The sequence below is a fragment of the Rhinatrema bivittatum genome, chromosome 9 (genome assembly GCF_901001135.1).
Source record: "Rhinatrema bivittatum chromosome 9, aRhiBiv1.1, whole genome shotgun sequence".
Lineage (NCBI taxonomy): Eukaryota > Metazoa > Chordata > Amphibia > Gymnophiona > Rhinatrematidae > Rhinatrema > Rhinatrema bivittatum.
In genome coordinates this window covers 199,964,647-199,987,320 of record NC_042623.1, presented here as the reverse complement: position 1 = coordinate 199,987,320, position 22,674 = coordinate 199,964,647, and the positions used below count along the sequence as shown (strand labels likewise).

Genomic DNA, 22,674 nt, shown 5'->3' with positions numbered 1-22,674 from the left:
CCATCTAAGGGCTGTTCCTGTTATCCCAATGTCAGAAAGTCGATTTAGGAGGATGTTATGGTTCACCGTGTCGAAGGCCGCTGAGATGTCGAGGAGCACCAGCAGGAAGGAGTGCCCTTTGTCTAGGCCTATGATGAGGTGGTCTGTGAGGGAGAATGAGGAGTGTTTCGGTGCTTAGCGATTTGCGGAATCCATATTGGGAGTGGAGTATTTTGTGGTCTTCGAGATATTCCGAAAGTTGAGCATTGACTAATTTTTCCATGATTTTCGCTACAAAAGGCAGATTGGAAATAGGGCAAAAATTGTTCAGGTTCTAAGGATCTAGATTCAGTTTCTTGGCGATGGTGTCTGGCACCAATAGAAGTAGCTTAGTTGGGATTTGGTCGGAGGGGTGGGTGGAGGGTTTCATTTTCTTTAGTTTGTTTTCTATCTCCAAGGTGGAAGTGGGTTCAAATGATTTGAGAGATGCTCTTGTAGTTGTGATGTAAGAGTGGGAAATGGGGGGAGGAGTAGAGCTAGTGGGTAGACTGGCTAGAAGGTTGGAGATTTTGCTCTGGAAGAAGGATGCAAGATCATTGGCTTTAGATTGAGCTTGGTCGTCCGGGATGGACGGGGTGGTGGTTTTTGTAAGTTCTGAAACATATGAGAACAGGGCCTTAGCGTCGAAAATGAGATTGTGAATTCTGGTAGCGTAAAAATCCCTTTTTGTTCGTAGAGTTGTGTTCCTATAAAAGTGGAGGGAAGATTTGTAGGCCGTTAGTGTACCAGGGCAAGGGGTCTTGCGCCATTTGTTTTCCTTCTGTCTAAGGTCTTGTTTAAGTTTTCTGAGATCATTGGAGAACCAGGGTTGCTTATTTTTTGAAGCCGGATTGATTATTTTGGTTGTCAGAGGGCATAGTTTATTAGCTACCGCTTCGGTGATGCTGTGCCATGAGGTTAGTGCCGTGTTTGGGTTTGAGATGTCAAGGTTAGGAAGTTCTTTGGCTAGGTGTTTGCTGAGGACATCTGACGTGCAAGTTTTTCTGTAGTGAATTGTAGATTGAAGAGGTTGAGATGACAGACTTTCTTTCAACTTGAGGGTGGTGGAAATCAGTGTATGGTCGGACCATGGGACTGGGTCGCATTTGGGAAGTGTAGATTGAGCAATACCAGAGTTAATGAAGATGAGGTCTAGCGTGTGGCCAGCTTTATGAGTGGGCTTGTTAATAATTTGCTTGAAGCCCATGGCCATGAGGGAGGTGAGAAATGCATCGCAATTGGTGGAGAGTGGGGTTGAGTCCACATTGAGGTTGAAATCCCCCTAAGATCATGGCTGGCGAATCCGTTACGTACTTCGTTATGGTTTCCACAATAGGCGAAGCGTCTGAGTCCAGAAGTCCGGGTGGAGTGTATATAAGGAGGATTTGAAGACTGTTAGATCTGAAAAGGCCTAATTCTAATTTCGAAGTAGATTTGGCTGGCTGTAGGGTTAGCCTCAGCTCTTTTTTGGCAGCTAATGGAAGGCCGTCACCTCTTTTTTTGAGTCTGGATAGTGAGAAGAAATCATAAATACATATAGGAAGTTGATTTATCAAAGCTATATCTGTAGGTTTGAGCCAGGTTTCTGTTATAGCACAGATTTCTGGCTTTGAGTCCAGGAGATAATCATTGAGACTGTGTGATTTCTTCGTGAGAAATTGAGCATTGAAGAGTGTCAATGAGAAGAGAGCAAGTCCTAGAAGTTGAGTGAAAGGGGAGATCATGATTGGGATGATGTTTTGTCGAGTTTTGGGTTGCGTGGGAGTTTTCTCAATGGAGCGGAGACTGTGGTGTAGGATGGGGATAGGGTAGCCTTGTGTCATGTTTCTCTCCTTGTGCGGGTTGTGGAAGAAATTTGAATGAGAGACCGTCAACTAGAGGGTTGGGAGATGGCTGATTGCTGAGTGTGAGTCTGAATGCAGAGAAGCTAGCAGAGGGTGACAATTGGGGATCCAAGTGCAGGTGAGTTTAGAAGGTGGGCTTGTTGAATTGGAGTGCTAGGGCTGCCATAGAGGGAGGGCAGTCCCTAAGCAAGCTCCTTCGGTTTATAATGACCGGCGCGAGGTGCTGGAAGGGCGGAGGATCCTGAGGTGGGCGCTGTGATGTGTCCGTCGCCGCATGTAGGCTCACTCTTGGGTTTGTTGCCTTTAGCCTTGCTGAGACCGAAAGGGTTTCGGGCGCGGATAGTGCCTGTTTAGACGAGATCGTTGTAGGGCTAGAGGCAATGAAGATTCCTACTTTTGAGTTCAGTCGGCGAGAATTCTACTTGAGCTCTTAAGTCTGAGTGAAGGTGTAAGTGTAAGGGGCACAACAAGGGGCAAGCCCCTTTGTCGCACTCCTTTGGTGCGCGGCGCTAGAGGCGCGTTTGAGGGGCTTTTAAACTGCCCAATTAGGTCCCACATCGCTGCCTCGGGAGCATCGGTGGGTGGGGTCTGGATGTGGTTGGCGCTTGAGAGGGCCTGAATCCACGGCGTCAGCGTGGAGCTGCGTCGGCTTGGGCTCACTGTGGAGGTGGGACCCAGCGGAGGAGGTCCAGGTCCTACCGTGGAGGTAAGGCTCCTGTTCTTAGATTGTGGCACGGTCTGGTTGGTTTCGAGGCCACGTGGGACCGGTGGGTCTGATGTCGGCGCAGGTCCCTAGGTAGCAGGTCCAGTCGGGTTGGTCGGATCCAGTCCGGTCGGGGTCCAGTGGGTCAGGCGAGTCCAGCTGGGGTCAGCGCGGGTCGAAGGGCGCCGAGTAAAGGACAAAAGGCGCATTTGAGGGGCTTTTAAACTGCCCAATTACGTCCCACGTCGCCGCCTTGGGAATGTCAGTGGGCGAGGTCTGGATGTGGTCGGCGCTTGAGAGGAAGCACCATTCAATGAGAATGGTGCTTACTTTCTCTGTGTCAGTTTCTCTTCTCTCCCATACTTCCCATTTAGAAAAGACACACACCGCTAATATTTTTTACTTGTAGGGTACAATATGGAGTAATATATATGCAATCTATCTAGATGGCAAACAACATTGACGTGAAGTACAGCATTCTCTCTCAATCATATCTGCACCCAGCTTTAACAGATACGGCTGATTCCTGTTAGAGGGGTTGCACACTTACAGGCACTTTCAAACATACGGTAGGAGTGCTCAGCGATCCAAAGTCTGTGGTGCAACTAATTCATAATACGAGCCAGATGAAAACTACCACTGCATTAATCCTTATTACTTCAGGGCATTCTTTGGAACCCAAGCACTTTACTCTTAAGAAACTCTTAGCAAATCATCTATTCTTGGCAGCTAGCTAATTCTGATTGTCAAGGGTTAGGCAGTCACAGTGGCTTCTAAATGAAAGACCTCCCCCTTTAACCGAATGCTACTCTAAAGTGTAGCTCGTGCTGAAGATGGACTCCCCTTGTGAATTACGCAGATCTGTACATTTGGCACTTGCTTTTTTCCAGGAAATTAATAAAGAAAACAATATCAGGCCGATGCAAAACAGCGCGCTCAGCCGAGCGCACTGTTTAACCCACGCTTGCACGTGGGTTTCTGACGCGCGCCCACAGGCCCTTATTCTATAAGGGGATTACCACATCCAAAAGGTGCATTCAACCCCCCCCCCCCTTGCAAAATTAATAACGCTCATCACACGGGCATGTTAGTGAGGCTATTAGCTATTCTCTCCCGATTAAAAAAAAAAAAAAAATTTTGTGCGCCCAACATGCAAATTTTTACCTTCAGAAATTAACACCTGCCCAGAGCAGGCTTTAATTTTTGAACAGCCCAAAAAGTGTACAGCAAAGCAGAAAAAGACTGCTTTTCTGTACTTCCTCCAACTTATTATCATGGCAATATTAAGTCGGAGGAAAAAAAAAAAAAGGACAAGAATGTTTAAAAAAAAAAAAAAGTGTGCTGGCAGTCAGGTTAGGAAAAGGGACGCTCAATTAACGAGGATCCATTGTCCTAACCCGTGGCTGGGCACAGGTTATGGAAAGCGATGCTCGTAAAATTGAGCAGCCGTTTTCCTAACCCGCTGACAGCCACCTCTCCCGGGTGCCCGCGGCCAAGAAGGTGCCAAGGACGCACATTTGTCCCTAGTGCCTCCTTTTTAGCGCGACTCCTCCTTTAAATATTCAAGTGCGTGCCCAGGAGAGGGGGCTGGGCGCGCATCAGGAAAGCAGGCACTCAACACCGAGCGCCCGTTTTCCGTGCAAGGTTTATTGAATCGGCCTGTAATGTGTGTTAAGTCACATTTCTGCATTCCTTACCTGAATTAGCTCAAGAGGAGTTACATAAAAATTCAAGCATCAATACTTAAACACATAAAAAATATAAACTAAATGAAAATTCTAAGTTACAAATTAAATCAGATAACCTAAACCTATGCAATATATAATGTATTTCATAATATGACATCAATGAAATAAAATCATAATATAATGGCAGCACTCGAAATAGCTGTGAGGGGGGCGGAACCAAGATGGCTGCACGCATTGAGACCTAGCCGGAGCTCTCAGCCGTTTGTTCTATTTTTTCTGCTCGAAAAATGCCTGCAAAAAGGAAGGGCAAAGTTCGGACCTACCCGTCTGAACCAATCCCACCTGCAACTATCCAGACTGAGATAACCGGCTTTTTGAGTCCAGCACTGCCGCACCAGAGAACAGAGGAGCCCAGTGAGCGCAAAGGTGAGGAGGAGCCGTTTGCGCCTGCGGGGGAGGTGTCTCTAAGCCCGGAACAGAGGGCGCCGCCTGTGCAGGGGCTGACGGAGGAGACGAGGAACGGAGGTATGGTGGATACCCGAACCGACTCAAACCCAGAAGCCCTCCTCAAGGTGTTATTCCGGGTTTTTACACCTCAAGCCCAGCGGAAGAGCAGAGAAGGGAAGGACCAACTGACCCCAGAGTACTTCTGGGAGAAGGCTCTCTCCCGGAGACCGCCACGAGGAAGGAAGTGATTGCTATACCATCACGCCCTACACAGGTAACACTTGACTCCCTCTGGGATTTTATGGCCGGGATGGCCTCAGCTATAAACTCTTTGGATGGGAAAATGGATGTCTCTAATTTTCAGAGCGCTCAAAAAACTGTCACCTTGCAATCTCAGGTGGATGATTTGAAAGAAAAAGTAATTTCCTTGGAGCAGGAGGGTAAACATTTTCAACAATATAAAATGGCAGCAATAAAAGATAGCCAAATATTATCCAGGCGGATGGAATTTATTGAGAACAAATCTAGACATCTGAACTTGCGCTTTATTAATTTTCCTAAGGTAGTGGGGGAAATCCCTTATACTACCCTTAAGAAGTTTTTCCTGGAAAATTTGGAAATTACAGAGGCGAATTTACCTTCCGTAAATACCTGTTTTTTCCTCCCTGTTTCAACACGTCCAGGAAATCCTCCTAATGTTCCCTTTGATGGGAACTTAACTGGGTTTTTGGAAGACTCTACACTGGACGTAATCAGCAGAGGAACACTGTTGGTATCTTTTGTAATAGTCAAAGATATTGGTTTCGTGATGAAAATGTATTTTAGGAAATATCCTGTTAGTTTTCATGAGGCGTCAGTGAAGATTTTTCCTGACTTAGCCCCTGCTACTCAAGCCAGATGTCGAGGTTTTCTTAACCTCAGACAAGAGGCTATAGGGCTGGGCTATGTAGTCAAAATATTATTTCCTTGTAAATGTTTCCTTACGAAAGGTAATGAGCGCTATGTTTTCTTTATTGTAGACCAGCTAAAAGAGTTTATAGAGGCGAGGAAATTGAACATACTAACTTAGTAAATAATGACACTGCTGTTACGTGCACTATACATGATATATAAGTTTAACCTAAAGTTTCCTTCTTTAAAGATTTCTCGTTTCTTCCCCCCCCCCCCCCCTAAATGATTTCTTATCTGCTGGGATGTGGCTCTTAAACAAGCTGAATAATGTTAAATGAAAATGATTTCAATTTTCTTTTTGCCATTTCTGTAAAGTGTTTATATATCTTCATAGAATTTTTGGTTCAAAATATTTTGTTTCTTTTTGAAATGGTTGTAAAGAGAAAACTATTTCAATATATATTGTGTTTAAGATTTCACAGTATTCTGTATAGGCAAATTCATTTTGTTTATGTACTAAAAATGAATAAATAAACAATTAAAAAAAAATCGTAATATAAAGAACAGAGCCAATCAACTGGACCAATTTGGCCCAAGTAATAGGCATTTCAACAAACTCGAGAAATCCAGAAAGGCCTTTGGAAGAGCCACAATTTTTTAACCATATGCCTGAAGATAAGGAAGTCATCTATCACAGTGGTCCCCAACCCTGTTCTGGGGGCCCACCAGCCAGTTGGGTTTTCAGGATACCCACAATGAATATGCATGAGAGAAAATTTGCATGTTATGGAGGCAGTGCATGCAAATTTTCTCTCATGCATATTCATTGTGGATATCCTGAAAACCCGACTGGCTGGTGGGCCCCCAGGACAGGGTTGGGGACCATTAATCTATCAGATGAAAATCTGTTAAAGAGTTGCACAAACATGGACTTGCAAATAAAAAAAGTTTGTTGATGTGTTCCTTCCAATCTAACCTCCCTCAGTGGCCACAGTTTTAATAATGCTTCATTTAAGCACATTAGGAACAGAAACATGTTGCCCATCCATTCAATTAATTTGGTATTACAATTCTCATCACTTCCTTAGAGCTCCTCTATATTGATCCCATGCTTTCTTGAATTCACACACTGTTTTTGTCTCCACCACCTCCCCTGGGAGGCCGTTCCAGGCATCCACCCACCCTCTCTGTTAAGAAATATTCCCTAAGATTACTTCCGAGTCTTGTCCCTTTCAAGCTCATTGCATGTCCACATTCTTGAGCCTCCTTTTTGTTGAAAAAGGCTCACTTCCTGTGCATGGAAACCTTTGAGATATTTGAATGTCTCTATCATATATCTCCTGTCTCACGTTTCCCCTAGGGTATGCATGTTTAGATCTTTAAGTCTGTCCTCATATGCTTTAGAATGAAGACCACTGATCATTGCCCGTTTTAGTAGCCTCCCTCTGGACTACTCCATCCTGTTTATATCCTTTTGAAGGTGCGGTCTCCAGAATTGTACACAGTATTCCAAGCGAGGTGTCACCAGGGACCTATTCAGGGGCAATATCACTTCCCTTTTTCTGCTGGCCATTCCTCTCCCTATGCAGCCAAGCATCTTTCTTGCTTTTGCTATTGCTTTATCCACCTGTTTGGCCACCTTAAGATCATCAGATACAATTACCCCCAGATCCCGCTCTTCCTTTGTGCTTAAGCATTTCACTTCCAATACTGCATTATTCTGCACATTTTAGCCTTACATTTTAGCTGCCAGACCTTAGACCATTCGAGCTTCGCTGGATCCCACCTCATGTTTTCCACTCCTTCCTGGCTGTCCACCCTGCTACAGATTTTGGTATCATGGGCAAAAAGACAAACCTTTCCTGACAACCCTTCTGTTATGTCGCTCACAAGAATGTTGAAAAGAACTGGTCCAAGGACCGATCCCTGAGGCACAACACTAGTAGTACCCCCCTCCTCAGAGATAACTCCATTTACCACTATCCTTTGTCGCCTCCTGCTCAGCCAGTTTCTAACCCTGTCAGTCACGCCAGGATCCATACCAAGGGCGCACAATTTATTTATAAATCTTCTGTGCGTAACCATGTCAAAAGGCCTCACTGAAATCCAAGTAGACACTTCAGACAACATAATCCCGAGCCATGAAGAGCCTCAAAAATCAAAATCACCAGTTTCAATTGCACCTGAAGGATAACTGGCAATCAGCGAAGTTCTTGTAGAATTGGAGAAATGTTCTCTCGCTGGCTGCTATATTCTGAATAAACTTGAGTTTATGATTACGTTTCTTAGGAATTCCTGTATATAGGACATTACAATGATCTTGATGTACAAAGGTAGTAAACATATCTTTCTATAAAAAAGAAAATGCCCTCTACACAGGTTTTTTTCCCTCCCTCGATCAGAACCTGCCCCCTCTCAGTGTGGCCCTGTCTGTGCCTTGTGAAATGCACACTTTTAGCTACCTTAAGGAAGGGCAATTTTCAGACAGCTACTATGTGTGAGTAAAATGCTTTTTACCTGCTTTAAAAGCTTTGAAATTTGTCAATATTTGTCACAGTGTCCATATTAACTCTTAGACTTTCCTAGATTGGACAGAGCCTTTTATTTGCTGGTGATCTCTTCCTGAATGTAGCTATGTTTCACACACGTTCACAAGATGGGTTACTTTATTTATTTAAGGTTTTTCTATACCGAAATTCGTTGTTGGACATCATATCGGTTTACAGTCAACATGGGGTCAGCAATATAGCTTTCAGTGTAACCCATGTAACAGCTTTTACAGAGTAACTATAATAACAGTTTAACGGTTTAACAAAAACAGCTAAGCAGAATATATTTGCTTCATGCAGCAGTAACAGGTTTATAATTTGACCAATGGGGGTTGCTAAATAATATAATGATAATGTACATATATATCTAAAGGGACTGGTAAAAATAATGTCATAATATCATTGGGAGTGAGGACTGGACTGTTTTCAGGAGGATAAACTAGGGTAAGGTGGAGTTTCGTATTCTCCGTGAGGAGAGCTACTGTGTGGTGAGGTGTTAAGATATGTGAAGGGGGCGAGGGTTATTGAGAGGGCAGGGAGTACAGGGTGTTACTTTGCTTTCTCTGATATTCTTTTCAGTAAAGGCAAAGGACCTGCTTTACTAAGGCTTTTATTCCCATTCCGCGTCTATGGGGGGGGGGAAAAAAAAACCTTAGTAAATCAGGCCCAAAGTTTGAATGAGAGGGGCACGGGTGGCTATGGGTACTGGCACAGTGGCTCTTACTCTGCTCCGGTGCTGCCATCACGGCACAGCCAGCTTTAGCAGCTTGGCACCAGTATTTTGCTAAGACCAGCTCTGTCATTTCAAACATGTTTATGTATTTATTTAAAATCTTTTTTATACCGTCGTTAAGTTAAATACCATGACAACGGTTTACAGGAAGGCACATAAATTAAGGTTAATAAATGTATAGGATCATACATTCTACGTAGGTGCCATAAAGATTCAGTAACATAATTTTATGATCAATATTATTTGGTGAGAGTGATAAATCATGTCCTTTTATACAGGTATCATTTTAAATTACGGGTATGGTTTATAAGCTGTATATTTCCTCTATGTTAACAGCGAGATAAAATAAAAAAAATACGCACATATTGGGTTAAGTGCTCTGCGTGGATGTTCTACTGCCCGCTCCCTACTCCTTTCTGTTTCCTATTCTCCATTCTCTTTGTGATAAGCTTGTTTAGAGCCAGGTTTTTAAACTTTTCTTAAAAGTTTTGATGTCTCTTTGTAATCTGATCTCTAGAGGCATGGTGTTCCATAGTATGGGTCCTGCCAGTGATAACACCCGTTCTCTAACTTGTGTTAGTTTTGCTGTTTTGACTGAAGGAATTGTTAGGAGTGCTTTGTTAGCTGATCTCAGGTTTCTATGTGGGACATGTACCCGTAGAGCTGTGTTCAGCCATTCTGCTTTTTCGTTATGTATTAATTTGTGCATAGTGCTTTGTACTGTATTCTGTGCTCAATGGGTAACCAGTGTAATTCAGCTAGGGTTTCTGTAATGTGGTCTCTTTTTTTCTTTTACCAGTCAGAATTCTTGCTGCAGTGTTTTGTAGTATTTGGAGTGGTCTTGGCATTGTGTATGGTAATCCTAATAGCAGGGCGTTGCAGTAATCAGTAGAGATGTGAATCGGAACCAGAATCGGTTCGGATTTCAGTTCCGATTCACATCTCTAGTAATCAGTGCTTGTCCCTTAATGTAATGTCAATTATTGGATGTTACAGGTCAACTGTTTACAGGATGGGACAATTAGGCAGCCCCATCCAACCCAAGTACAAATGTATTTGCCTAAATAATTTTTTCAGCAGTCATATATCCTGGTCTTATACCTGTATTGTTGCTGTCCTTTAGACTGGTACAAACAGAGATATCATGACATGCATTGCTTTCAAATGATTTTATCTAAGGCACTGAAGGGAAGGAACATGTCTGAGAAGAAGGTCCAATACGTTCTGCTGCTTTAAGCATCGCTCCAGTGGTTCTTGTGCAAAGGAACTTGGCCTCACCAATTTCTTCTCAGTTTTATTTCCTTGTAACCATCACTGAAAGGCAGCGATATCCTTCAGACTGGAGGCAATGACAACACCGACAGAACTAAGGAGACATCGGATCTCCTTCCTTTCTGAATTTATGTGGACAGTCACATTTAAGCACGGAGAGGATTTTTCCTTAATGAACTAAAAATCAGGCCAAGAGTCCATTAAAAACAGAACCTTTTTTTTTTGACCCAGCAATTTCCTCCTGCTCTTTTGGGCTTTCAGTTCAATCCCAGCCCAGGGCTGAGATCTGGCACCCCCTGAGCTTCCACTTGCAGAGGATCTGAACTGAAAATTGAAACCAGGTCCCTCTGCATGAGAATGTACAACACTGCCACTGAGCCATCCTAAAGCAGAATTTATCTAATAAAGAGGAAAGCTGCCCTACACCTGCACAGCCAGTATGCAAATTGAGCCCTGCCTCTCTTTTTCCCTGTGCTCTCCAGCTCCACCCCTCTTTCTCTGTATTGTCCAATCCACTCTCTGGTACCACATATGCAATTGAGCCTTGACCCTCTTTTTCCCCTGTACTCTCCAGCTCCACCCCTCTTTCTCTGTATTGTCCAATCCACTCTCTGCTACCACATATGCAAATTGAGCCCTGACCCTCTTTTTCCCCTGTACTCTCCAGCTCCACCCCTCTTTCTCTGTATTGTCCAATCCACTCTCTGCTACCACATATGCAAATTGAGCCCTGCCCCTTTTTTTCCCCTGTACTCTCCAGCTCCACCCCTCTTTCTCTGTATTGTCCAATCCACTCTCTACCACATATGCAAATTGAGCCCTGACCCTCTTTTTCCCCTGTACTCTCCTGCTCCACCCCTCTTTCTCTGTATTGTCCAATCCACTCTCTGCTACCACATATGCAAATTAAGCTCTGCCCCTCTCTGGCTCTCCTCTCTGGCTCCACCCTTTTCTCTCTCTGAATAGCTAATCCACTCTCTACCACACAGTACACCCAAGCTCAGCGTCCAATCTCAACCACCACACATCTCAATTACGTACTTCCTACACTTCACAGCATTTCCCCCTTGTTGGATGGGCTTTTTTTTTTTACAACTAATAATGCATCATTTATATAGGATCCTTTCAGAGGAGGGTTGTGTTAGTGCAGAAAACACTGTATTGCCCTCATTTAACCTGGCATTCCCAGAGGTCTCGGGATGGTAAAAAGGGCCTTCGTTTTCAGTTTTTATTTTAATTTTGCTGGAAATTTCAATGCCTTTTCCCACTCATTTTTCTCCTGTTTCTTAAATCAAACTCAGTTTCCCACTGATTTCTTTTGTTGGCACATTGAAATTCCCAGGAAAAATAAAATAAAACTGGAAATTGAAGGTCCCTACCAATATCCTGTCCATAACAGACTACAATAAAAGATACATAATCATCAATGACAAATGACTTAAAAAATAAAGGAAAACAAACTAAAAAAAACAAAACTACACTCCTCAGAAAACAAACAGCAGCAGAATAACCCATGAGGGCAAAAGCATTAAAAAGAGGAGGGCAGGTTATACCGTTCTCTTGTCCTGCATTGCATATATATATTTATAATAGAGATGGTTGTTTTTCGGTGATACGTGTGGTGTTATCTATATTCTCTTATGCCATTTCTATCATGGAAACATAAGCTGCAAACATACAGACCCACTTTATGGTGCAAAGAAAATGTATTCATGTGCTTATGCAGTACATATATTACAATATTAGTTTGATGCCAAAGCAATGCATTGCACGTCCGGTATCAGAAGGTGTATATCCAGCAAAAGTGAAAAGTGTGTACCCAAAGCTGACGCCTCCCTTTCCCACAGGGACTAACACCCGAATCCCCCTTTGTCAGCATAAAAAAGAGCAATGGGTTTGAAATTCATGTTTGCACTTTATTAGTTTCATATTTAAAACCACACTAATGTCCTGGATAGGTAGGTTCTCAAGCTACGTCTACATCATCTTTTAGCAACATTTTTTTTTTTATTTCATTTAGTAGAGCTCAGGAATTAGCACAATCTTAGTTTAAAACATTTCTTCCCACGTACAGGATTTAATACTTTAAATGATACTTTGGAATTTAGGTCTCAAGACAGTTCTATGCTGTTTTATTAACTAAAGTAAGAATGCATGATTTGTAGAACAAAAACCGCATCAGGATTTTCATATAATTTTGCAATACCTGTAAATATTAAACAAAAAAAAAAAAACCTAACTTTTACTGCAAGCCCTGAAATAACTTATATTCAGAATGTTTCACATATTTTTTTTTTTTTTACTTAAAAAACAGAACAGGAAAGCTACAGTTCGGTTCATAAAAAAAGATCCAGGATTCAGAGTGAACTCCTTAACCAAAATTGTAGAATATCATTGATGGAAACAATGCCAAGCTTTTTACCTTTGTAATTCTTTGGAGAAAATCTGTTTTTACCCACTGTCCACTGGGCTCTGACCCTACTGAGAAAAGCTCAGGAATTAATGGTTCACAAAAGTGCCAAGGAAGAGTTTGGAGGAAAATGTATGGTGGTACGTGTTTTTTTTTTTTTTTTAAGCAATATTTTCTGTTAGAGTGTTTAGCTCTGCATTTCAACAGCTGGACCATTCAGTGGTCCACTTTTTTAGTTAGATTTTAAAAGTGCGGATGTTATAATAATGAATAAACTAGTCTATGTATAAGCCCTTGAATAGTTCATGTAGTCTGAAATGGTTGGAGGAAAAGCATTAACTAGCAGAATCAAGATATTACAACGTAATGGTTCTTCAGCCATTACTAAACAATCTCTAGTTCTATATTCACTAAGCATCAGAACTCTGTAAACTTTAAGACATTCAGTGTGTGCAGAAGCAGCAGCAGCAGCCACGCTACCTAGATCAGGTGTGGTCAAACGTTTGGGCTAAATCGCTGTGCTGGGAGGGCCCGGCTCTGATGAGAGTGGGGCCAATGAGGGTCCAAGGGTCTGAGGATCGGAAGGGGATGGGGGGGGGGGAATATTCCATCAAAGAGAGAGCGACACGCCGGGAGTCTCCTGCAGATCCAAGAGCAGCATCCTCTTCACGGGGCCGGTGCAAGGGGATTAGGTGCCCCGGGCATCTTCTGCTTTGCGCCCACCCGCCCCCCCTCCCTCAGTCATGATGCCCCCTTAACGGTCGGCGCCCTAAGCCCAGGCCTAGTGGTTCCACCGGCCCTGCCCTTCCAGCCCACCTGTCCATCCATAAGAGATATATTCTTGCTAACACGGGCCAGATGGAGGTGTCAATCAGGCCAGAGTTTTTCCAGTCTGATACGGGCACTTCAGAGCATTTTGTGGCTCTATTGAGTTCTTTTTCAGGTCATATTAGAAGGTCCTCCTTTTCCGTTTGTCCTAATATATTTCGTGTCTTAGATTGTCATATATTTTTGGAACCCAGGATATTCACTTTGAACTACAGCTATACCCCCTGCTTCTCCAGCTCAAGCGGTTCCACCCGTCAGCTCTCCATAACTGTCCTCACTTGTGGGATACTGCAGAGAATTCGGATACAAGGATGGCCACAGCATAATGGTCTGAGTATCTAAGTAGGAGCTCTCAAAACCTTTAAATGCTAATATTGCCTCAGGAATTAAATATAAATCCAAACAAAAAAAAAGGAGAATCTTAGTCATTTAGACCCAGATGTAATATGCATATTTCCCAGAGATAGAAAATGGAAAAATCTTTTAGTACATCTGACCATTAGTTTTGTTGTAACTGCCAACTGAACCGTATAGAAGAATTTTTTTGCTAGTACTGCAGCTTTAACATGGCAGAAAACAATGACTTTACATATCTTCATTACATCGATTTGTTCAGGCCCTTTCCCATCAGGCATGCAAATACTGTCATAACCATCTTTGGCTCTACGTCCACCAGATCATCAGGTAAGGCATATATTTGGGCACCAATCTTTCGAGCAATTGAAATGGCATACCTGGGGGGAAAAAATGAGAAAAGATAACAATTATTTATCACCGCCCGCCCGGATTCCCCCATTAAGCAGAGGAGGGCCACCTCTTACTCCGTTTCCTGGCAGCGTTTTTTTCACGCAGGCATCGCTCTGCCTCGGAAGCAGCAGCATCCCCACATTCCCATCCCCTTAAACGTGCAGAGACAGCCCCGGGGGGGGAGGGCATTCGGAGCACTGAAAAAAAAACCAGGATCTCGGACACTGCCACTCGGCCTCGGCGGCGGTTGTGAGAAAGCGCTGTCAGAACCGAAGAGGCGACCCACCCCTCGTCCCCAGCCCCTTGCTTGGAGGGGAAAACCCCCCCCCCCCCCCCTGTGGGTCTGCTAAAACCTCTCTGCACGTATTTTTATTTCATTTTAATGGTTGGATATCCACTTCTCATAACTTCAGTTCTGGAAGCAGGTCAAACCACATACAGTGCTGAATTACAAAGCTTTTTTTTTTCTTTCCCCCCTATGCACACATAACGAGAGAAAAGCCTTAGTAAATTAAGCCCTGAGACAGAACGTACTAGCTGCCTGGATACTGGATGTACATTAAAGGCTTTTCCCATTTTGGGTCTATGGGAGAAATGTCTGGAACATCTGACCATAAATTATCAATAATGAAACAGGTTTGTATTGTCCTAATACAATATTGTGGTAGTAGGACATTCAATTTCTAAGTTTTAGTTTCTAAAATAGTTAGCACTTTATAGACAAATCAAATACTCTTTATTTTGTACTATTTATTTCATTCAAGGTTTCTTGTATTACAGTATATCCTAAAGTTTCTATGTGCTGAACAACCTTAAATGCATCATTTAATACAAAAATAAGTAATATCCACTAAATATACACTTTGCTTTGTTGATGTGTTTCTATATTTTTGGGATGACTTGCAATGCATTATCACTTGCAATGCATTATCATTTTGGCTGAATGATAACACCTATGTTGTCAACCTATGCATATCTGCTTATGTCTATCATCCATTGTAAAATGTTAATGCAAAGATGCACTCTGAATTTAAAGCACATGACTGCAGGTTGAAACCAATAAAGTAATCACCTTATCTAACATATATCCGTGGACTCGTGTTATTTCAAGTTTGTTTCATTAACATCATTTTCTAGGTAAACACTTGTATGGACCTCTGTTGTTCAGATACAATCAATCCAAATTGCCAGCTCTTTTCCATCCTTCACAGAAGCCACACACTAGATGAGTAATCATGGCACTGAATATTCCTAACGCAGTGAGCCACATTTTTGGTGCTGTCACTGGAGAAATCTAGCTTCAGCTCCATCCTCATATTTATTTATTTGTTGGGGTTTTTTTTTAATTAATTGATTATTTATTTATATTGTCTGGCATCTGGGCCAGGACATGGAGTTTGAACATAGGGAGAGGCTTGATCTCCAACAATGACAGGGGACCTTCTTTCGCTCTCTCCCTCTCCCCTGCCTCCCCAAAATGGAGTTTGCAAAGGTGGTATATATATTACACTTTGCAGTCTAACCTCACGCACCAATATGACAGTGCTGACTAGAGTGGGTTGTTCCACATATATGTCTTCAACATCTGTCACACTACTCATTTAATAAGAACTTCCTTGACCGAACGTTTGTGTTCATACAGTTCCATTCTAGCCCATGTACACCACAGGCCCTCTGACTGGCTGCCTGTAGAAGAAGCCTACTTTCCTATTGGTTGTTGCCTGGTTTCTAGGGAGGTTCTGTGGTATCCTGTTTAACCTCTGATGTCTCCAGGGACCTGTCATGTAGATGGTTACCCAAGCAGTCCTAACACTGCTATTTAAGCCTTTTGCCTGGCCTGGAAGGTTGGTAATGATTTCATCCCACACATGATATATGTACTCCTTTACTGCTGATACAGTGCAGATTCACAATCGTGATACACAGCTGTCAGGTGACCAAAGCATTGTCACATTCAGGGGGAAATTCCTCCCAAATCCTTGCAAAAAGAAAAAAAAGCTTAACAAATGGCCCTCAAGAACCTACTTTCAACTCTATACACTATTCCTTCATGACAGTAAGAGTGCAGGACCTCCCCAATATGTTTCTTTCTCTTAGAGAGATACCAGGCGTAGCTAGTTATCTGGCAAGCATAGCACATTAACGCTTCTACAATATTTACACTGAAATCCACTCTGATCTTTCACTTGAGTCAATGGCTCATCAGGACATTCTAGACAGGGAAAGTTCCTAGATGAAATAAATGACTGCTTCATGGAGCAGCCGGTACAAGAACCAACAAGAGGGGAAACTATTTTAGACCTGGTCCTTAGTGGAACACAGGATTTGGTGCGAGAGGTAACAGTGTTGGAGCCACTTGGCAACAGTGATCACAATATTATCAAATTTGACTTAATAACTAGAGGGAGCAGAAAAAAAATCTACTACAACAGTATTTAACTTTCAAAAAAGTGACTATGCTAAAATTAGGAAAATGGTTAGGCAAAAACTGAAAGGAGCAACTGCAATGGTTAAGTGTTTAGATCAGGCATGACGTTATTTAAAAATACCGTCTTGGATGTATTCCACCCATTAGAAAAGGTGGAAAGTCTAGACAACTATTAGCATGGTTGAAAGGAGAGGTGAGAGAGGCTATAATATCTAAAAGAACATCTTTCAAGAAATGAAAAAGGGATCCGAAAGACAAAAACAGAAAACAGTATAAGCACTGGCAAGTCAGATGCAAAGCATTGGTAAGGAAGGCAAAGAGAGAATTTGAAAAGAAGCTCGCCATGGAAAAATTCCTAATAAAAACATATATTCAAGGTAAAAAGCCTGTGAGGGAGTCAGTTGGACCATTAGATGATCAAGGGGGTATAAGGGGCACTTTAGTATGACAAAGCCATAGTAGAGGGACTAAATGAATTCTTTGCTTTGGTATTCACTAAGGAAGATTTAAGAGAGAAATCCATACCAGTAATTATATTCAAAGGCGATGATTCAGAGGAAAGGAAACAAAAAAAAAAAGTAGTATCAAATAGGGATGTGAATCGTTTTTTGACGATTTAAAATATCGTCCGATATATTTTAAATCGTCAAAAATCGTTAGGGCCACGATACAATACCAATTCCCCTGATTTATCGTCAAAAAATCGTAAATCGGGGGAAGGGGGAAGGGGGAGGGCAGGAAAACCGGCACACTAACCCTCGCCATTTCGCTGAATGACCTCCTGCAGTCAATCTCCTGCCGGCGCCATTTTCCGTACGGAAACGATTCGCGGCAGGAGATCGCTCCAGGGCCCCCGCTGGACCCCCAGGAACTTTTGGCCAGCTTGGGGGGGGCCTCCTGACCCCCACAAGACTTGCCAAAAGTCCAGCGGGGGTCCGGAACGACCTCCTGCGTCGAATCGTATTGGTCTATGGCCGCCGCCATTTTGCGGCGGCCATTTTGCAAAATGGCGCCGGCTGAAGACACCACGATTTAGTGTGCCGGATTTCCTGCTCTCCCCCTTCCCCCGATTTAGCTACGGACCCGGGGGTAATTTAAGCTACGGACCGCCGCTACGGACCCCCAGGTAATTTAAGGCATTTGGGGTGGGGGATTTAATTTAAAGGGTCGGGGTGGGTTTTAGTGTGCCGGGGGTGGGTTTTAGGGGGTTTTAGTGTGCCGCTGGACCCCCAGGTAATTTAAGGCATTTGGGGAGGGTGGGGGATTTAATTTAAAGGGTTGGGGGTGGGTTTTAGGGGGTTTTAGAGTGCCGGTTCACGATTTTAACGATTTTAACGATACTCTAAACACCCAAACGGCGACGATACGATTCCCTCCCCCTCCCAGCCGAAATCGATCGTTAAGACGATCGAGGACACGATTCACATCTCTAGTATCAAATACTACTTTTAAGAATCTGCAACTGGACAATTATCTTGGAGCTCAAAAATTCACTTTATTTCATATATTTATTTGGCATTGCTTATTTTTATATTTATTGCTACGTTAAATAGTTATACTTCTTATATATAAAATATTATATTTCTTTATTTATTTCCAGTTAAACTATTATTACTTTATTTAGTATTATGTTAAATTGTCAACCAGTTATACTGTTCCATATGTTCTACGGTTCCATGTAAAGCTCCGCTCTCTGTTGAGCAGTTCTTCGTTTTATGTAAACCGGAGTGATTTGTAGTCCCTACAAGAACTTCGGTATATAAAAATTAAAAATAAATAAATAAATAAATAAATAAATCTCAGTGAACCTGGAAGATGTTCTATGGCAAATTGACAAACTAAATAGTAGCAAATCACCTGGACCAGATGGTATACATCCCAGAGTGCTGAAAGAACTGAGAAATGAAATTGCGGACCTGCTATTGGAAATTTTTAATCTATCATAAACATTGTCTGTGGTACCTGAAGACTAGGGGGTTGCCAATGTAACACCAATTTTTAAAAAGGGATCAAGGGGTGATCCAGGAAACTACAGATCAGAAAGTCTGACCTGTGCCAGGCAAAATGGTAGAAACTATCATAATGGCCGATACAGTAAAATGTGCGGGAGAGCCAGCTCTCCAAGGCGAGCGCCCGCTCTCCCGATGCGTGTGCGATTTTGTATTTAAATTAGGGCCCATGGTATTGGCAGAATTATTGGCAGAAGCGGTGGCTGTCAGTGGGCTTGACAGCCAACGCTTAATTTTACCGGCGTCAGTTGTCGAACCCGCTGACAGCCATGGGTTTGGAAAATGCACTCCGGCAAAATTGAGCGTCCGTCTTCCAACCTGCGAGCCGCGGGCTGATTTTTTTTTTTTTGGGGCCTCTGACAATATCGCTATGATATTAAGTCGGAAGGTGTACAGAAAAGCAGTTTTTCTGCTTTTCTGTACACTTTCCCGGTGCCGGCCGAAATTAACTCCTGCCTTTGCGCAGGCATTAATTTCTGAGAGTAAAATGTGCGGCTTGGCTGCACATTTTGCTTTCTGTATGGCGCAGGAATAACTAATAGGCTCATCAACATTTGCATGTTGCGGGCGAAATTAGTTTTTGGGGGGTCAACGCGCTATTACCCCTTACTGTATAAGGGGTAATAATAGCGCATCGAAAACATGCGTCCAGACGGGGGCTAACGGTGCGCTCGGCCGAGCACACCGTTCTGTATTGGCCTGATAAATAGCAATATTGCTGTATGTATAGATAGGCATATTTTAATGGGACAAAGCCAACATGGATTTAGCCAAGGGAAGTCTTGCCTCACGAATTTGTTACATTTTTTTGAGGGCGTAAATAAACGTGGATAAAGATGAGCCAGTTGATATAATGTAACTGGATTTCCAGAACGCATTTGACAAAATCTCTTTTGAGATACTTCTTAGGAAGTTAAAATGTCATGGGATAAGAGGCAGTATCCTATTGTGGATTGCCAACTGATTAAAAGAAAACAGAGAGTAGAGCTAAATGGTAAATTTTCTCATTGGAGAAAGGTGAATAGTGGAGTGTTCCAGGGATCTGTTCTGGGACCACTGCTTTTTAACATATTTATAAATGAGCTGGAAATGGGAATAATAAATGAGGTGATCAAAGTTGTAAATCACAAGACGATTGTGAGAAATTGCAAGAGGACATTGCAAAACTGGGAGACTGGGTATGCAAATGGAAAATGAAATTTAATGTGGACAATTGCACAGTGATGCATTTAGGGAAGAGTAACCCAAATTATAGCTACATAATGCAAGGTTCAACATTAGGAGTCACCATTTAGGAAAAAGATCTAGGCCTCAATGTTGATACTGTTGCGTGTGCCAGCCGCGGCAGCCCCGCGGCTCGGCCCCCTCACACCTCTCTCTGGCGAATCCAGGGCCTAGTTCCTCATCTCTGGCGGCGGTGCGCCGCCGGCTCCGTCCTCGGGCCTCCCCCCGGTGCCTCAGCTTCAGCTACAGACCTCTGTGCTCGGCATCGGCCTCTCCACTTGGCCCGCAGAAAGACGCCACCGTCTAGCACTGTGCCCCTCCCTAGGTGCATGCGCGCATCAGTGTCACTTCTGAAGGGCCGGCGGCAGGAACCTGGCTGCGGCCCCGGATGATGACGTTGCCGAAGCCGAGATATTAAGGCTGGACTCAGCTTGCAGTGAGTGCCTTTGCAACAGGTCTCCACACTGGTCGTGTTCTAGTTGCCTCCTGGTGATTCTCCTGAGTTCCTGATCCCTGCTAGTTCCAGTTCCTGTTCTCCTTCATTCCTGCGTACCTGATTTCCAGCCCTTCTTCGAATTGCCTTCTCGGACACGACCTCTGCATTGCTGACTACGCTATTGACTCTCTCCAAGCCCGGACCTCTGCATTGCCTGACTACGCGATTGACTCCTCACCCAGACCTCAGCCTTGCCTTCCCACCGCTCCTTGATTGCCGCCGGTCCTGACTCCAGCTTGCTCTACGACGCCTCTTCAGTCTATGTCCTGGACTTGGCCTATTCAGGCTTCGGCCTCTTCTTGCTCAGGCGCCCCCTGTCTGACTTTGGGTCTATTGGTGCCCGAGTCTCCGTGACTTCGCCTTGTCCAATATAGACTTCTCCATTTCCCTGTTGCTGCCTCTGGGCTGACCTCTCTTCCTTTCCACGATGACATACGGAGGCCCACCTAAGCCCAGCCGGCCCCAGTACTCAAAGGCTCAACCTGCGGGGAGTGAGAGCTGGTATTGGTGAAGCGCCAGCCGTCCTCCATCCATCAGCCCACTCCACCTGTTGACGGTGGGGACCCGTAGGATCCCTCCTACGGGTAGCGTCAACCCCACCTCGGCCCAAGGGTCCACCTCCGGCGCAACAGATAATATGTTGAAATCTTCAGCTCAGTGTGCTGCAACAGCCAAGAAAGCAACTAGAATGCTAGGGATTATTAGGAAAGGAATGGAGAATAAAACAGAATATCATAATGCCTCTGTATCACTCCATGGTGTTATTTCATCTTGAGTATTGTGTGCAGTTCTGGTCACCACATCTCAAAAAAGATATAGCAGAATTAGAAAAGGTACAGAGAAGGGCAACCAAAATGATAAAGGGGATGGAATGATTCCCCTTTGAGGAAAGGCTGAAGAGGTAGGGCTCTTCAGTTTGGAGAAGAGATGGCTGAGGGGGGATATGATAGAGGTCAATAAAATAATGAGTGGAATGGAACAAGTTGTTAATCAGTTGTTTACTCTTTCAAAAAGTACAAAGACTAGGGTGCACACAATGAAGTTACTAGATAATACATTTAAAACTAATAAGAGAAAATATTTTTTTACTCAACGCATAAATAAACTCTTGGAATTCGTTGCCAGAGGATGTAATGAAAGTTATCAGTGTAGCTGCATTTAAAAACGGTTTGGACAAATTCCTGGAGGAAAAGTCCATAAAGCATTATTAAAGTGGAGTTGCAGAAACCATTTCTTATCCCTGGGATAAGCAGCATGGAATCCCTTTGGATCCTGCCAGGTCTTATGACCTTGATTGGGAACTTTTGGAAACAGGATGCTGGGCTTAATGGACCCTTTGTCTGACCCAGTATGGAAAGTCTTATATTCAGGGAGGATAACTTTGATACCAGCGTGCGGGTGCACATGTATGCACGTATGCTGGCTTCTGCCCAGAGAACTAGCCATTTTCCAAGACACACACGTATATGTGCTCATGGTATAAAATAGGCTGTACACTTGTACATGTGCGCACAGCTGCCTTTACTGCATAGGTGGGGGGGACACGGACACCAATGCAATTACCAGTTTCTCCCAGTTTGTTCCCAGTTTGCCCAGGTAAAGGATAGGACTTCTTAACCCCCTTAGTTAGCCTCATTTTTATCCTTTCAACAACTCTTAAAACTACACTGACTAGCCTAGATTTTTTTATTTTATTACTTACACGCCAACCATAATGAAGTAAAGTTATCCTGGTGTATGCTTGTGCACGTAAGCATTTATGTGCTGGTTTCATTCATAAATCCAGGAATGCCCATGCCCTTCCCCTTTTTAAAAATAGAGGGGTAGATTTTCAAAGGGTTACGTGCGTAGGTTACACACGTAACCCCCGAAAACCTACCCCAAACCCCCCCCCCTGCGCGCAGCAAGCCTATCTTGCATAGGTTCCTGTCGCATGCAAAGCCCCGGGACACGCGGGGCTTTCCTGGGGGGGCATGTCGGGGTCATGTCGGGGGGGGGCATGTCGCGGCCCGGCGCGTCATCAGGGCATGTCATCGGGGGCATTCCGGGGCGTGGCCGCGGCCTCCGGTCCAGCCCCAGGACCGGACCATGACACGCCGGTGGTCGGCCCGGCGCTCGCAAGTTACGTCTGCCTCGGGCAGGCGTAACTTGTGCAACAAAGATGGGGGGGTTTAGATAGGGCCGGGGGGGGGGGAAGGAAAGTTCCCTCCGAGGCCGTTCCGATTTCCGAGCGGCCTCGGAGGAAACGGAGGTAGACTGTGCGGCTCGGCTCGGCGCGCGCAGGCTGCCGATTTTGGGCAGCCTTGCGCGCGCCAACCCCAGATTTTAACGGCTACGCGCGTATCTATTGAAATCAGGCGTACTTTTGTTTGCGCCTGCTGCACGAA

The 22,674-nt window shown here is 43.9% G+C and overlaps 1 protein-coding gene across 5 annotated transcripts in view; it reads right to left on the bottom strand.

Annotated features, from left to right (window-relative positions):
* Positions 1–12,419: 12,419 nt before the first annotated feature.
* Positions 12,420–22,674, bottom strand: part of PLS1 (plastin 1) — a 164,627-nt gene continuing 154,372 nt past the window's right edge. For all 5 annotated transcript variants that reach the window (XM_029617061.1, XM_029617059.1, XM_029617060.1 and 2 more), the window contains one exon: positions 12,420–14,117. In XM_029617061.1, the coding sequence (XP_029472921.1) occupies positions 13,982–14,117 (136 nt within the window). In that variant the 3' untranslated portion in view covers positions 12,420–13,981. The remainder of the gene's footprint in view (positions 14,118–22,674) is intronic.